This window comes from Nannobrachium achirus (genome assembly GCF_963921795.1).
Source record: "Nannobrachium achirus genome assembly, chromosome: 7".
NCBI lineage: Eukaryota > Metazoa > Chordata > Actinopteri > Myctophiformes > Myctophidae > Nannobrachium > Nannobrachium achirus.
Window position 1 is genome coordinate 48,885,639 of NC_137816.1, and position 14,471 is coordinate 48,900,109.

General features: G+C 40.8%; 1 protein-coding gene across 1 annotated transcript; it reads right to left on the reverse strand.

Annotated features, from left to right (window-relative positions):
* Nucleotides 1-1,086: 1,086 nt before the first annotated feature.
* Nucleotides 1,087-10,290, reverse strand: rs1a (retinoschisin 1a; the record flags this gene model as incomplete). Its single annotated transcript, XM_080730287.1, has 6 exons — nucleotides 1,087-1,242; nucleotides 2,639-2,834; nucleotides 4,296-4,437; nucleotides 8,815-8,938; nucleotides 9,242-9,273; nucleotides 10,239-10,290. The coding sequence occupies 6 exons, from the start codon at nucleotides 10,288-10,290 to the stop codon at nucleotides 1,087-1,089; spliced, it is 702 nt and encodes a 233-aa protein (XP_080586413.1).
* Between the last annotated feature and the right edge of the window lie 4,181 nt (nucleotides 10,291-14,471).

Sequence of the window (14,471 nt, forward strand, 5' to 3'; positions counted from 1 at the left end):
ACCTCTAACAGGAATCTAGTAGAACTAGTTGGTGGGTGGGTGGGTGAGTGAGTGAGTGAGTGTGTGTGTGTGTGACTGTACATGCGTGCACGGTGTGTGTGTGTGTGTGTGTGTGTGTGTGTGTGTGTGTGTGTGTGTGTGTGTGTGTGTGTGTGTGTGTGTGTGTGTGTGTGTGTGTGTGTGTGTGTGTTAGTGAGTGGGTGAGTGGCTTGGTTGCTTGGTTAGTTAGTTCAGATTGCATAAAATCTACAAATCATACAAAATGTTGGTTAAAGTAAACAATTGAGGATAAAACACAATATTCCAGGACGTATTTCCATTGTGGTCCTCACCAATGGGTACGGTGAGTAAAAACATATAGTGTTACAGTCTTGCTTTATTTCCACTTAAAAATAGGGCTGGATGATATATGACTTTACTTTTGCCTCGATTACAATTAATGAACGATTATATAAAAGAAATGCAAGAAAATCAAGCTCGCAATGTGATGTGACGCAAAATGAGATTGTAGATCAGCAATTTTGTATGCCACCATTGTACAACAAAGTATAATACAGGATTGCATTGTCAGAATTATTTCATGTCAATTTGTTGATATACATGAAATAGAAAATAGCAAAAAAAAAAAAAAAAGTGTGTTTTTCAATGAACCAACATGAGCAAGATTAAGTCAGTTATTGGTTCTAAATATCAGTTTAGATATATTTTCGGTTAACTACTTGAACCTTCATTCAACATTCAAAAATAGCCACAAGCTTACAGCTGTCAGCTGTGACCTTGTAGATCGCCTATTTTCGGCAAACAGATTTTATGTAGATCGGGGGAAATAAAGTGCACCAAGTACAGTGCAACTGAGGTCCATTTTACTAAGTGTAGAGAGGGTCTAAGTACTTAATTGCAGAGCCCTGCTTAAAACACACACACTTCTGGTTTAGGGCTTGCAATGAAGGCTCAGGTGCAGGTTTGGGATGGGCGGGCCCGGCAGGAGGAACAGGCTCAGGTGTAGGTTTGGGATGGACAGGCCTGGCAGGAGGAACAGGCTCAGGTGTAGGTTTGGGATGGACGGGCCCGGCAGGAGGAACAGGTTCAGCCGGAGCATTTGCCCATGCAGAGCAGGAGCTCCATGCGCAGGGCGATGCGTGTGTGCCAGCCCAGTGGGAGGATGCGGATGTAGCGCGCCACGATGGGCGGGCGCAGGAGGTTCTGCACAGAGGATGAGCGGTCTGAGTTGCCATAGAAGACCTGGGAGGGGAGAAAGAGAACAGGGTCAGTTTTAGGTGGTTTCAGTGGTTCGCAAACCAAAGGGTCGGGACCCATTTTTGGGTCTTGGAACAATGTTTGGGGGGGGGGGGGGGGGGGGGGGTCAGGAGTAAATATAATATTTTTGTTTCTTCAACATTAAAGGGACACTATGAATTTCATCATTATTGCAATGTATTTGTGACAGAGCTAAGCACCTGTGAAGCTTCCATTTGCCGCTGAAAGTATTTTCATTGTGGTAAAATCCCTGAAAAGCCACAGTCTTCACTTCCAGGGCCTGATCCTGCCCAGTGTTTAGGGCACAAAATCCATCTTGACTAAAGATTACATAGGTTTGATGTAATGATGTAATATTTATGCCAGGTGCTTTCCTGCAAAATGCATCAAGAGGACTATTTTTTTTCCAATGGGTCATTAACACTGTTATTTCTGTACAGTCTATAAGCCTACAAAAACTATTCTGTATATGAATACTAGCGACAAATGTGAAATATGCATGCATGCATTATTAATCTACCCTTCTGAAAAATCAACACAAACTAAAACATACTACTGTATGTAGCAATGCACATACTGAAAGAAATGTCTTAATTGTGTGTGTGTGTGTGTGTGTGTGTGTGTGTGTGTGTGTGTGTGTGTGTGTGTGTGTGTGTGTGTGTGTGTGTGTGTGCGTGTATTTTCTGTTTAATTTTAGTTATACAGTAGCTATAGTTTGTTTTGTAAGCACACAATACTATTATTTTGTAAAGCCTCTTTTTTACATATATTTTTAATATGGAGTCGTAAGCATTAGAAGAATGGCAGCAGTCTGAATGAAATCGCATCACGTTGTGTGTATGTGTGTGTGTGTGTGTGTGTGTGTGTGTGTGTGTGTGTGTGTGTGTGTGTGTGTGTGTGTGTGCGCGCGCGCGTGTGTGTGTGCGTGCATTTTGTGTTAGTGGCTGCCATTGGTTTCTTCTCCCGTGCGCACTAGGGATGGGAAGATAAGCGATAATCATTTATCGTGATAAAAAACACTCACACTCACAGATTTAATTTATCGTGATATCGTCCTCCGTCATGATGCACTGGGATCAATTCACCTTTTGTTTGCCGAGCTGCATATCCAGTACCATTTAAACCCTCTATCGGTAAAACATACTTATAAATATACATACTTGATACAGTCTTTTTTTCACTCTCTACCAAATCTCTGTGCCAAAAAATAGCCGATCTACAAGCTCGTAGATCGGCTATTTTTTGGCAAATGTTCTGCCTCAAGATAATGGCTGTTGGGGATATTTTGATTATCGCGATAATATCGTAAATCCCGATTTCTTTGGTCACAATAATCGTGATATGACATTTTCATATCGTCCCATTCCTAGTGTGCACTGACCCGGTTGTTTCCAGTCTGGTCCTTATAGTAGACCCAGTTGAGGCGCTCGTCGGTGCGGTACTGAACACTGTACTTGGTGATCCACTCATCTGCGTCACAGCGGCCCTGCGTCATGATCCCTGACACAAGCAGCACCTCCTTCAGGTCCACCTGCACCCACTGGCTGTTGTCCTGGAACTTTGACAGCCATGCACACCTGGACACAGGGGTGTCACAAGTGTGGGGGGGGGGGGGGGGGAGTGGGACTGAGTTACTAGTGTCCAAGGTGGATGGGGCCTTAATTATTTTATACTTTAGCTATTGAAAAATAGCAGATCTACAAGCCCTGCGAGCTTGTAGATCTGCTATTTTTTTGAAAAGTTGTGAAAATGTGTGCAAATCTTTGAATGTATTCTTTAAGCGAACATTTGTAACTAAAATTTTGCTTCTGGGGGGTCCCTGGAACTAAATATTTTGAGATGGGTGTCCGTGGCCAAATACATATCATTTAGGGGTCCTTCACATGAAAAGGTTTGAGCACCACTGATATAGAAACATAGGTTTTTCAAAAAACCTTTGAAGGGTTTGAAATATTCAAAGACATTTTCACGATTTAAAAAAAAATAGCAGATCTACGAACTCGCCGCGCTGTGAGCTTGTTCTGCTATTTTTCAATAGTTAAAGCATGAAATGTGAGTGAATCCTTGTACCCAGGGCCCATGACTTCATACACTGGCTTACCCATAAGCATTCACATGAAGTTAACCACCACATTAAAGTGCAATGAATGACTGGTTTCTGAAAAGAGTGACTTTGAGGGCTGTTTCACAGTGCGATGGATGTTTTCTTTTTTTTTTTTTCAAATGTTTTTTATCCCACGGTTTTTGTAACCCATTTTTCTCACCCGGTGACTACCTAACCTGTAGTCCTGGTTTCTCTCCCCCTGCCGCGCCAGGGGACATTGGGGAGCACCCGGCTGGCTAGGAGGAGGTAGTATAGAAACCAGGACTACTGCATGTTTTTGTGTGAGGGCCTATGCCCAAGGAGACACGGGGAGAACATGCAAACTCACCACAGAAAGGCTCTATCGCCAACCCCACCTAGGGTGTGGGTGCTGATGGCGCAGGTGGAGGAACACGCCCTCAGCGCACGCAGCTTCCCTGCCTTCCCCCGGCAGGAATCGAACCCAGGACCTTCGAGCTGTGAGGCGAAGTGCTAACCACTGCACCACCGTGCCCCTTTGTGCAATGGATGTTAATGAGGAGACTACTTTGGATTTTGGATGATCAATTTATCATCAATGCAGCAAGGGAGCAAGATATCTCAATATTTGGAGCAACTACATAACCCCAACCTCTATAAATTACATTATTTGACGTTTTAAGTATACAAGGTATATAAGGTATTAAGTGGTTAATTAATACTTAAAATATACATATATACACATGGTAAAAAATATATACATATACCGTATAACAAACAAAAAAACATAACTTTTGGTGGAAAAGGATTTCAGGATCAAAAGGTGCAGGTGCGAGCAAGTTTGCCACCCGGGGCACGGTAGTATACAGGTCTGTAACTCTGAGTGTACCAATGGAACGGGTCAATTTTGGTTACATGGGCTTGACGCACATCAAACCGGGGGTCATTGAAATGAGAATCACTGTTCTGTACGTACCCGAATCCCTGGCTGTTGAGTCTGGCTTTGCTGGGGACCCAGGAGGAGAACCAGCCAGTGTACTGGTCCAGGTTGGAACAGGTCACCTGACTTGGACTCACAGAGCCGGACTCAAAGCCCAGCGGTCTGTGGTACGGACACTCTGCAGGCGAATCAGATTTGTCACATTTAAAAATTTCAATTTTTAAAGACCCAAACATACTTTAGATATACTTCTCCATTTTCCCCTTTCTTAATCTGTATGCCTCCATCCCCCCGGCGTGCACACGCACGCACGCACGCACGCACACACACACACACACACACACACACACACACACACACACACACACACACACACACACACACCATGCAGTGTGACCCATATCCAACCCTCCTAAAAGCATGCAGTTTAATTCTCCACAGTCAGAGATCAGTGGTGTCCATTATGGCAGCAGGCAGACAGATGGTCAGGTTCTGTCACCACCGCATTAGCTCTGCCAACTTGTCACCTAACGATTTACTCTCTCACTTCTCAGAGTGCACGCGTAAGCTGTCTGCTTCCCCAGCCAATAGTCATAAGGGTAATAATAATAATAATAAACTATAAGATAAGTAATTCATAACAATAAAGAAAATAAAACAATAAACTCTAATAAATAATATCTTTTACCAATATATTGAAGGGGGAAAAAAATCATATTAAATGATAAATAAGCAATGGTAAATGTACTTCTTCTGTGATGATGAGTTATTTGAAATCAGTGGGAAAAATGTCTCTGAGCAAAATGACCCACTTAAAAACCAATGGTGTCTATAAACAAGTGTACAATGCAGGGGTTCTGCTCAGTAGTAGCAGATCTACTCGTTGATACTCTGCGTGATGCTGTAGAATGATAAAGTAGGGAATTCATTTACGAAAAAACACAAAAAGTTAGAATATGGATATGAGGTTTCTGCCCGACAGGAACGGTGTGTCTACCCAGGACACAAACTTACAAAATACATGAATACAAAAAGAGTGAAAAAAGACAATCTAAAAGCTCACAGTGCGTTGTAGTAAGTATACTGTATCTAATATCATTTCTGAAATTCTTCTTAATCGTTAGAAAAAGGCTCTGATGCCTGACAGCGTGTCGTGGGTTCGAGTCCCGATCCCTATGGCCTTCGCTGCGCGTCACATATGAGATACTTAAAGTGTGGTTCCTGTGGAAATAAGCCTCGGCTTTCTAGGATCTCCTTTTAGTTGACCTTGCACCAGTGATTTGTACTGTCATGAAACTGTACTTTTTTCTATTGCAAACTTCTAATAAATTCTTCAATAAAAAAAAAAACTCCCCGTCTCTCTCCCCATTTCCTGTCAGTCTACTGTCCTATCAATATAGGCATAAAAAGCCCCAAAACACATCTCGGTCCACGACCCAGAAATGGGTCCCAGAGCCACTGTTTGGGAAACCGAGTAACGAGACCATCTGGAGCATTGCCTGCTGCTCTTTTGTTTACTATACCCGCCTAGAGCTTATCTGATGCAAGGTCATATCCTGTCTAATCTCTGCATTACTGTAATGCAGAGATAACCTGTGAAGCATCACGCTCTGTTCAAGTCAGAAGCTATAAGCTACCGTACAAGTTTTCACTTTGCATAACAGAAACACGCGTATATAATATCGTCGTTGTCGGGTGTAAACCTTGTATCTCCAAGTTTCAAATTTGTATGTTCTTTCGCAAAGCAAAGCCCTGCTTCATTGTACAAGGCCGTCGCACAAAAGTAGTGAAAACAGCAGATCTACAAGCACACAACGCCTCGCGGTGCGAGGCGTTGTGTGCTTGTAGATCGGCTGTTTTCACTAGTTTAAATCATTTTTAAAATGAAAAATGCAAAACGAACGGTTTTGGACATACAATGTTTTCACCCGACAACGACAACATATATAAATATAAATAATTACGTAATTTTTTTTTTTTTAACAACAGTTCCCAACCTTTTCTGGATCTGGGCCTGCACTTATGGCAATCTTGAAAAGCTGTTATGTTCAGATGGGCGGGTCGCGTGCAGTTTCAGAGCATGTTTATTGTAATGATCTATTATGTTCCAACATTGAGTTGCTATTTATTTGCTATAACAAAACTAATTTTCAAGGTGTTAAAAAGAAAAAAATACCATGACATTTTTTGCATATAGGCTATACTGTATTTTTTATAAAATCTTAGTGTTTGGTCAATTTGTTGAGGGCCCACTTGCAATGACAATTAAGTACATTTACTTAAAGGAGCTATAGTCAACTTTTTCATTGTAGGGCCGACACTTTGTTATAGACTAGAATGTAAACAAAGTGTAGGTCTGACAATGGCCAAAATGATTATTTTATCATTATTTTACGCTTTTTGTGGTCATTTTGGAATAGAAACAGATATATGAAGCTTATTTTTTTATAAAATATTTTTGAAACATTCTTTTTATTTTAGCATCCGTTTTTCAAGAAAAAGTTGACTATAGCTCCTTTAAGTACAATTTTGAGGTATTTGTACTTTACTTGAGTATTTCCAATTTACAATACTTCCAAATATTGTACTTTTACCCCACTACATTTATTTGAAAACTTTAGTTACTAGTTACTTTGCAGGTAAAAATTATAATATTATAAAACATAGCCTACATAAACCACTTTAGCCTTATTTTATATCGTGGCTATGTTTGAAAATAGCCATTCTACAAGCTTGTAGATCTGCTATTTTCAAACATTTTGTACTTTTACTTTTGGTACTTTAAGCACTTATTGATGCCAATACTTTTATACTTTTACTCAAGTACATTTTGAATTCAGTACTTCTACTTGTAATAGTCTATTTCCACATTGCAGTATTGATACTTTTACAAAAAACATTTGTAAAACATTTGAGTAGTTTCTCCACCACTGCTGCATGGGAGGCCATTCCCAGACTGGTAATGGCAGGACTACAGTAGGTGTATTAGACTACAGTAGGTGTATTAGACTACAGTAGGTGTATTAGACTACAGTAGGCGTATTATTCTACAGTAGGTGTATTAGACTACAGTAGGTGTATTAGACTACAGTAGGTGTAGTATTAGACTACAGTAGGTGTATTAGACTACAGTAGGTGTATTAGAGCTGTCAGGTTGCTCAGAGCCACACAGGGACATCCAGTCACCTGCTCCATCACATCCTATTTGCAGCTTTTTTCCTTGTGTTTGTGTGAGGGGGACGCGGCCGCTATTCTGAGCCCTGTAATCTCAGCATCATGTTCTAAGAATACGATTATCTGCCACGCTGCCACACACACACACACACACGCACGCGCACACACACACACACACACACACACACACACACACACACACACACACACACACACACACACACACACACACACACACACACACACACACACACTAAGAATCGTGTCCTAAGAATATGATTATCTGCCATTAACCTGACACCGGAAACAGACACGCACGCACGCACGCACGCACGCACGCACGCACGCACGCACGCACGCACGCACGCACGCACGCACGCACGCACACACACACACACACACACACACACACACACACACACACACACACACACACACACACACACACACACACACACACACACACACGAGAGGAGAAACCACTGGAGCACAGTAGACTACATGAAAAGGTTGCAAAGTTCGTTAGTTTCCCCAGGACCCCAACCATTTTTTTATGGAAATGTTTTTCATTTCTGAAATTATTTTGAAAAATGTTTAACTTTTTTCATTTCTGAAAAAAAAAATTTTTTTGGTTAGTGTTAATGAAAAAAAACTTACATATCTAGCCATCTATAAAAATGGGTCTGTGAGACTGACACAAAAATGGCATTAGAGCTGATCATTGGAGCTTAGAGGAGACTCAAAGGAGCATGCAATGTCCTGTGGAGTCACATCTGTGGTCCAATTGCACGCGCATGCACGCATGCACGCACGCACGCACGCACGCCACAGTCTATCAAGACTTTAAAGCACGTTATATAGTCACGTTTGTCCCTTGCTCTCAGACAGCTTGCAGCAAAGTAGAACAACTAAAAACAGCCCAGTAAACTCAAACTGCAACCAAGACACTGTAAAATAGCATACACAGTAAAATCCCCAGTGAGCCAGAGTTACACATGGATAGACTAACACAGATTTTACTGTGGAGGAAGCAAGCACCCTGATGAGTGGACATTATTTAAAAAAAAGAGACTTTATGGTCTGTTTTTCCTTACATAGCGGACCATACCAACTATACTAAGTTTCCCTGGGTCCCCCAAAAATGTAAAGCATAGCCTACATCTGACCTACATCTTGGCACATACGTCTTAAAGTTTGTTGTACGCCCAGAGTCCCAAAGGCTGATTGTTTTCCCCTCTACACAGATCTCTTCGGGGGGAAATAGCCGATCTACAAGTTCTACTATTTCCACCAAATGTTCAGCCTACTATACTTTGACATGCCCAGAATAGTGAGTGTAAGTCTAAACATAGCAGTGTCCATACTATGGTTGTTCCTGTACCTGGCATGCAGTCTATGCCCCGCACCGAGCCAGAGGCGGACACCATGGACGGGAAGTCAGTGGGAGACTGTCCTCCTTCATCGCAGTCACACTTGCAGGTCCTGCTAGTCCATACCTCGGACAACTGAGACAAACACATGCTCACACACCCATACAAATATGCATGAATGTGAATGGATATACGTACATTATACGCACACACATACACACACACACACACACATACAGTACACGCACAGACACACGTGAACACACAGACATGCACGCATGCACACACAAAAGCAGCATATATTAGCTACAGTATTTTAACATTTTGATTTAAAACAAAACCATTTTTTCTTTTCTTTTTTTTAATGATCCGTCTTGAATATGGAGGCTTTAATAAGTCTGCCATTCACTAACATCTCCTGATGAGGTCTCCACTTACCTCCTGAGCTTGAGCCTGAATGCAGAACAGCACTGTACAACACACATAGACAGGCAGGACACCAGAGGGGAAAGGGAATACACTATTAGTGTCATGTCAAAGGAGACTTAAGTCAATGCAAAACATATGAATACAATAATACATATGATTCCATATTACTTTGTGACAGTTTTCACAGAGATTTTCTAAATTGAGTCTCTGTCGGGGGGAAATGTCAAAAATTGTTACTTTTCAGGATTCCAATTCAAAACCAGCTAAAATAGCAGATCGACAAGCTCAAAACATGTTGCTTCGTGCCGGGCTTCGAGCTTGCCATCTGCCATTTTTTAGTACATTTGTGTGTCGCTGTAGTACAATGATCAAGTGGTCATTCATTTACAAAATACGTTAAAATAGCGTCACAGTCTTTATGCTGCAAATTCTGAGGAGACTTATCAATAAAATAAATTCAGACATTTAACAAAATCCTTTAGAATAAATAATTAGAAGAAAGGAAAATTGAGTGAACTAGTAATCCAACAGTAATGGTAGGGACCCAACAGTTAATTGAACTAATCTATATAAATCACTTATAAACAATCGGTAATAGACTTTAATAAATATAAGAATGATGGAGAAAATAAATGAAATGTGCCTTTTTTAACTTTTTTCAAAATAGTGAAAATAACAGATCTACAAACTCACAATGTGTCACATCGCCATTCGTTGTGAGCTTGTAGATCTGCTATTTTCAACATTTTTGTAACTATAAAACAGGGATCAAATGGTTGCAGTCTAATACATCTAATCAATTATATATTTAAATAATGTTTAACATTTCAGCCCAGATTTCTTCGCTATATATATATATATATATATATATATATATATATATATATATATATATATATATATATATATATATATATAGCTACCACACACTTCATTATTCAATTAATTAAAAAAGTAATGGAGGCAATAATTGCTAAGATGATAATGGCTAAAGTTGGCAGCCTACCGTTAGCAGCCAGCAGCACAGCTAGAAGGAACCCTGGCATATGGAGAGGCATCTTTCACTCTGCTTCACCCCACACTAGACTGTCTGTACACTGAGCAGCCCACCAGCATTATATACACACTGGATTACAGTAATCCACCGCACTGCACTGGTGGCTTCCCAAACTGTGGCTCTGGGACCTATTTTTGGGCCGCAGACCCGTTTATACTATATATATATATATATATATATATATATATAATATATATTTAAAAATATATATTTTGGGGTAGCCTATCTATACTATAATTTTGCGAATGTCTGAGTGAGTGAGTGAGTGAGTGAGTGTCTGTCTGTCTGTCTGTCTGTCTGTCTGTCTGTCTGTCTGAAACAGCGTTTCTCCTCAGTGGCTGGAGCAATTGATCTGAAATCGCATCACCATTAGCATATGAACACACCTAACATAACTGTGAAGCCCGTTTGTCACTTTCACAAATCGTATGCTGTATATTAGCATTTTTATGGTGCACAGCCTGTTCAGCTCAGCCTGTTGTCAGGGTTACGGTCCGTTCCTCCAGGCCATGGGATCCCATAGCCCCACACACACCTCTCTCACAGTTAGGAATGTTGCAGTGAAGAGACACGCTCTCTCTCTCTCTCTCTCTCTCTCTCTCTCTCTCTCTCTCTCTCTCTCTCTCTCTCTCTCTCCATTCATGGGTCATGCATGCACCGGGTCATCTTCCAACGGGTATGGAAAAAACTATGTGGAGACAGTAAGTGCATACATCCCCATACTTCTATTCACCTAATTTTGCTGTTAAATTATTTGTATCCATCATAAATATACACTCCTCCATGGGCTGCTCCTTACATTATGATGCTCCCACATATTCTCACGCATGCACCAGTTACAGTAACTTGGAGCACATATCTTTGAACGGGTAAGGTCTAGTTTGATTAATTTATATTCAAAATAATTCAGAAAATACATAAAAGAAAATCTTAAACATTACAAAAATAAAACAAATAGTGGGGTGGGTGAACTTAGAGTGGTTATTTTCTTTTCTTTTTCTGGTCATGGTAAGACACCAAATTAATATTTTTGGTCACAAGCTGATAAGTGTGGGAACCCCTGATTCACAGGAATGTAATGGACATTTCACCACCACAAAGCCTTGTCAGCGGAGAACATATTAAGTTATGTGCAGACTACAGAGTATGAATATATACTGTATATATATCCACTAATAACACAAGTAAAGTCACAAAGCATGCTGGTAAAAATAACATTGTGACGTTGGCCAGGTGGTCCAGCCTGGCAAGCATGAAATGAGTGGGTGGAGTAGTGTGTGTGTGTGTGTGTGTGTGTGTGTGTGTGTGTGTGTGTGTGTGTGTGTGTGTGTGTGTGTGCGTGTGTGTGTGTGTGTGTGTGTGTGTGTGTGTGTGTGTGTGTGTGTGTGTGTGTGTGTGTGTGTGTGTGTGTGTGTATGATGCCAGTTCTGGTGTCTACTGGGTGTTGTGACCCATATAATAGACCAGAGGGTGTAAAGTACTGTACATTATCAAGGGCAATACTAGTATAGACTTTACAAATAACATTGATGAACATTGATTAAATAAATTGTGTTTCCTACAAGAAAAATCCAGTCTTCATTTAACTCAGAGTATAAAATGGGCAAAATTAAAACTGATGTGGTCAATTATCTATGACCAGCAGTCCTGCTCTATGAAGTTGGGTACCTACTGAAGGGGGTTCCAAATGGATCCTGTCACAAACATGCCCATAAGGTGGGGCCATGACAAATTGAGGACACAGTGGCCAGGTGCTCCCAATGCACCTAATTGGGAACCCCAAGTTGGGCCTACACTGACACTCCCTACAGGATCTGTGGGAGACACACACACACACACACACACACACACACACACACACACACACACACACACACACACACACACACACACACACACACACACGCGTGCGCGGAATCCTTCAAATAAATAAAAAGCTTGAGAACCACTAGGCATAAGTGGTCAGGTGAATGCAATCAAGCCTAATTGAGCAAATCACTCTCTTCATCAGTTGCAATAGAAAAGGCCACATGTCCAGGCGCGTGAAGCGGTTTGTGTTTTAGTCCTGTATTTACACAAGCGATCAAGGTCTTTTATTGTGACGTCTTGTGGACAGGTATTGTAGCTTATCTAAGTTATACAGCACCACTAGGTTCTTTGTTTGTTATGTTGTGTGTGGAGAATGCAGATACATGAGTTATACAACACCACTAAGTTATTTGTTTGTTTTTTGTGAGCAGGTAAATTAGTTAGGGAGCGTGTTGCTGTTACTGCATGTCATCTTTTTGACACCCGACTCTAACCCTCACCCTAACCTCCGTGGAGTGAGTCGCTAACCCTCCGGTCGTTCGAAAGAGCGCGATTTCCCCAATTAGGCCATGGCTACACAGAGCTGGATATTTCTGAAGCTAGAAATTTGTTTGTGCTGTTGGGGCTCGCAGCCACATGAAGCTGGATATTTTGGCCGCGAAGCTGGATATTTTTTAAACCGGATAAATGTGAAGACATTGAAAAATATCCGATTCACTGGATCCGTGTAGACAGGGAACCCGGATATCTCTGAAGACTTTCCTGTGTGTGTGCTTGTTAGACCTAGATATCTTTGTCGTGTGGACCTAGATATTTTTCTATGTGGATATCTGAAAAACCGGGATATCTGAAATATCCAGCTCCGTGTAGCCATGGCCTTAGTTATACAGCAGCACTAGGTTCTTTGCATAAGTTATACAACACCACTTATAGGTTCTCTGTTGTGTGTGCAGTACAGGTACATTATACAACACCACAAGGTTATTTCGTTTTTTGTGTGCAGGTACATAGGTTATACAGCAGCAGGTTCTTTATACAGCAGCAGGTTCTTTATTTGCTATGTTTTTTTGCAGGTACATACATGTATGTCGGGTTCTTCATTTGTTCCATGTTGTGTACAGGCACCATGAAGGCTCCTGTAAGAAGAACAAGATCAAGGCAACTGAAACTAGAGCCAAGGCAAAGATGGCTTACTGCACCTTCATCTACAGAGGTCAAAAAGAGGTCAGGACAACAGCATAATAATTCTTCAACAAAGATTTGAAAGTAACAATTCGTTCCAAATATGTTAACACATTCTCATTCTGCTATAAATGTTTATGTACATACTTTTTTCTTCTTCTTTTTTGCCTTCCACCAAACTTGATGTATCGATCTGGAAAACATGCTTGCCCTAATTTATTTCCAGCCAACTTCACACTGACCACTCCAGGTGTTGATATTGTTAGAAGTAACTTTATGGTTGGGCATAGTTTTACTCAGGTTAAGAATAGGGTTAGGTTTTGGCACGTCACCGTTACTGAGGATAAGGTTAGGGATAAGGTTAACCATTTAGGCATAGTTTTACCAAGGTTATGTTTAGGAATGCCAGGCAATTCCGCTAGATGGACGCTGGGGTGAGCGCTCTGGCATTCATCTATCTAGCCGGGGGAGGTGTTAATTGTTTAAAGTCCTTTAAACAGTCATATCTTCTAATAGCTCTCACTAATTCTCATAAGATGGCACCATTTCTGTGTACTTGCGGGACTTTTTTCTTATTTCCACACAACTCTAAGGTATATTAATGACATAGTTCAATGTTGAAAATGGGTGGTTTCCTCTTTAAGATGAGGTTAAATGTGTTAAGCGCTACTTTAAATTAATGCTCTGGATTTTCTACAGTGTAGTGTTGTAGCATATGAAAATGATAATTTGCTTTTAGGGTTCAAAGTATAAACTCACCGAAAAAAAGTACACCCTGAATTTCCAGTGAAATGTCTCTCCCTGCAGGATGGTTCTGGTACTGCAAGTCCTCCTGGAAGAAGTGGAAGAAGACCAAGAGATGCCAATGTGGTTTAAAGAGGACTCCCAGTCTCTGGCTTCAACTAGTTATCCTGGAGCTGTCAAAGACCAACAGCCAGAGACTCATCCCTCCTAGTCATTGGTACAACAGAGGCTAAGAAAAACCAGACTTGCACATGATGAAATCCAAGCTGAACATTATGTTTTTATATTGATGTAATTGTTTTTAAGTAATCATTAAACATAATTATTTTAATAAACAGTTATTTATCAGATCACAAATTTCAAAATCGACTAGCTTCATTGAGAATCGTGTGCTTGCATTTTGCTAAGAGATGCAGATATAGTTTTATATTGTACTAGTGTTTTTTT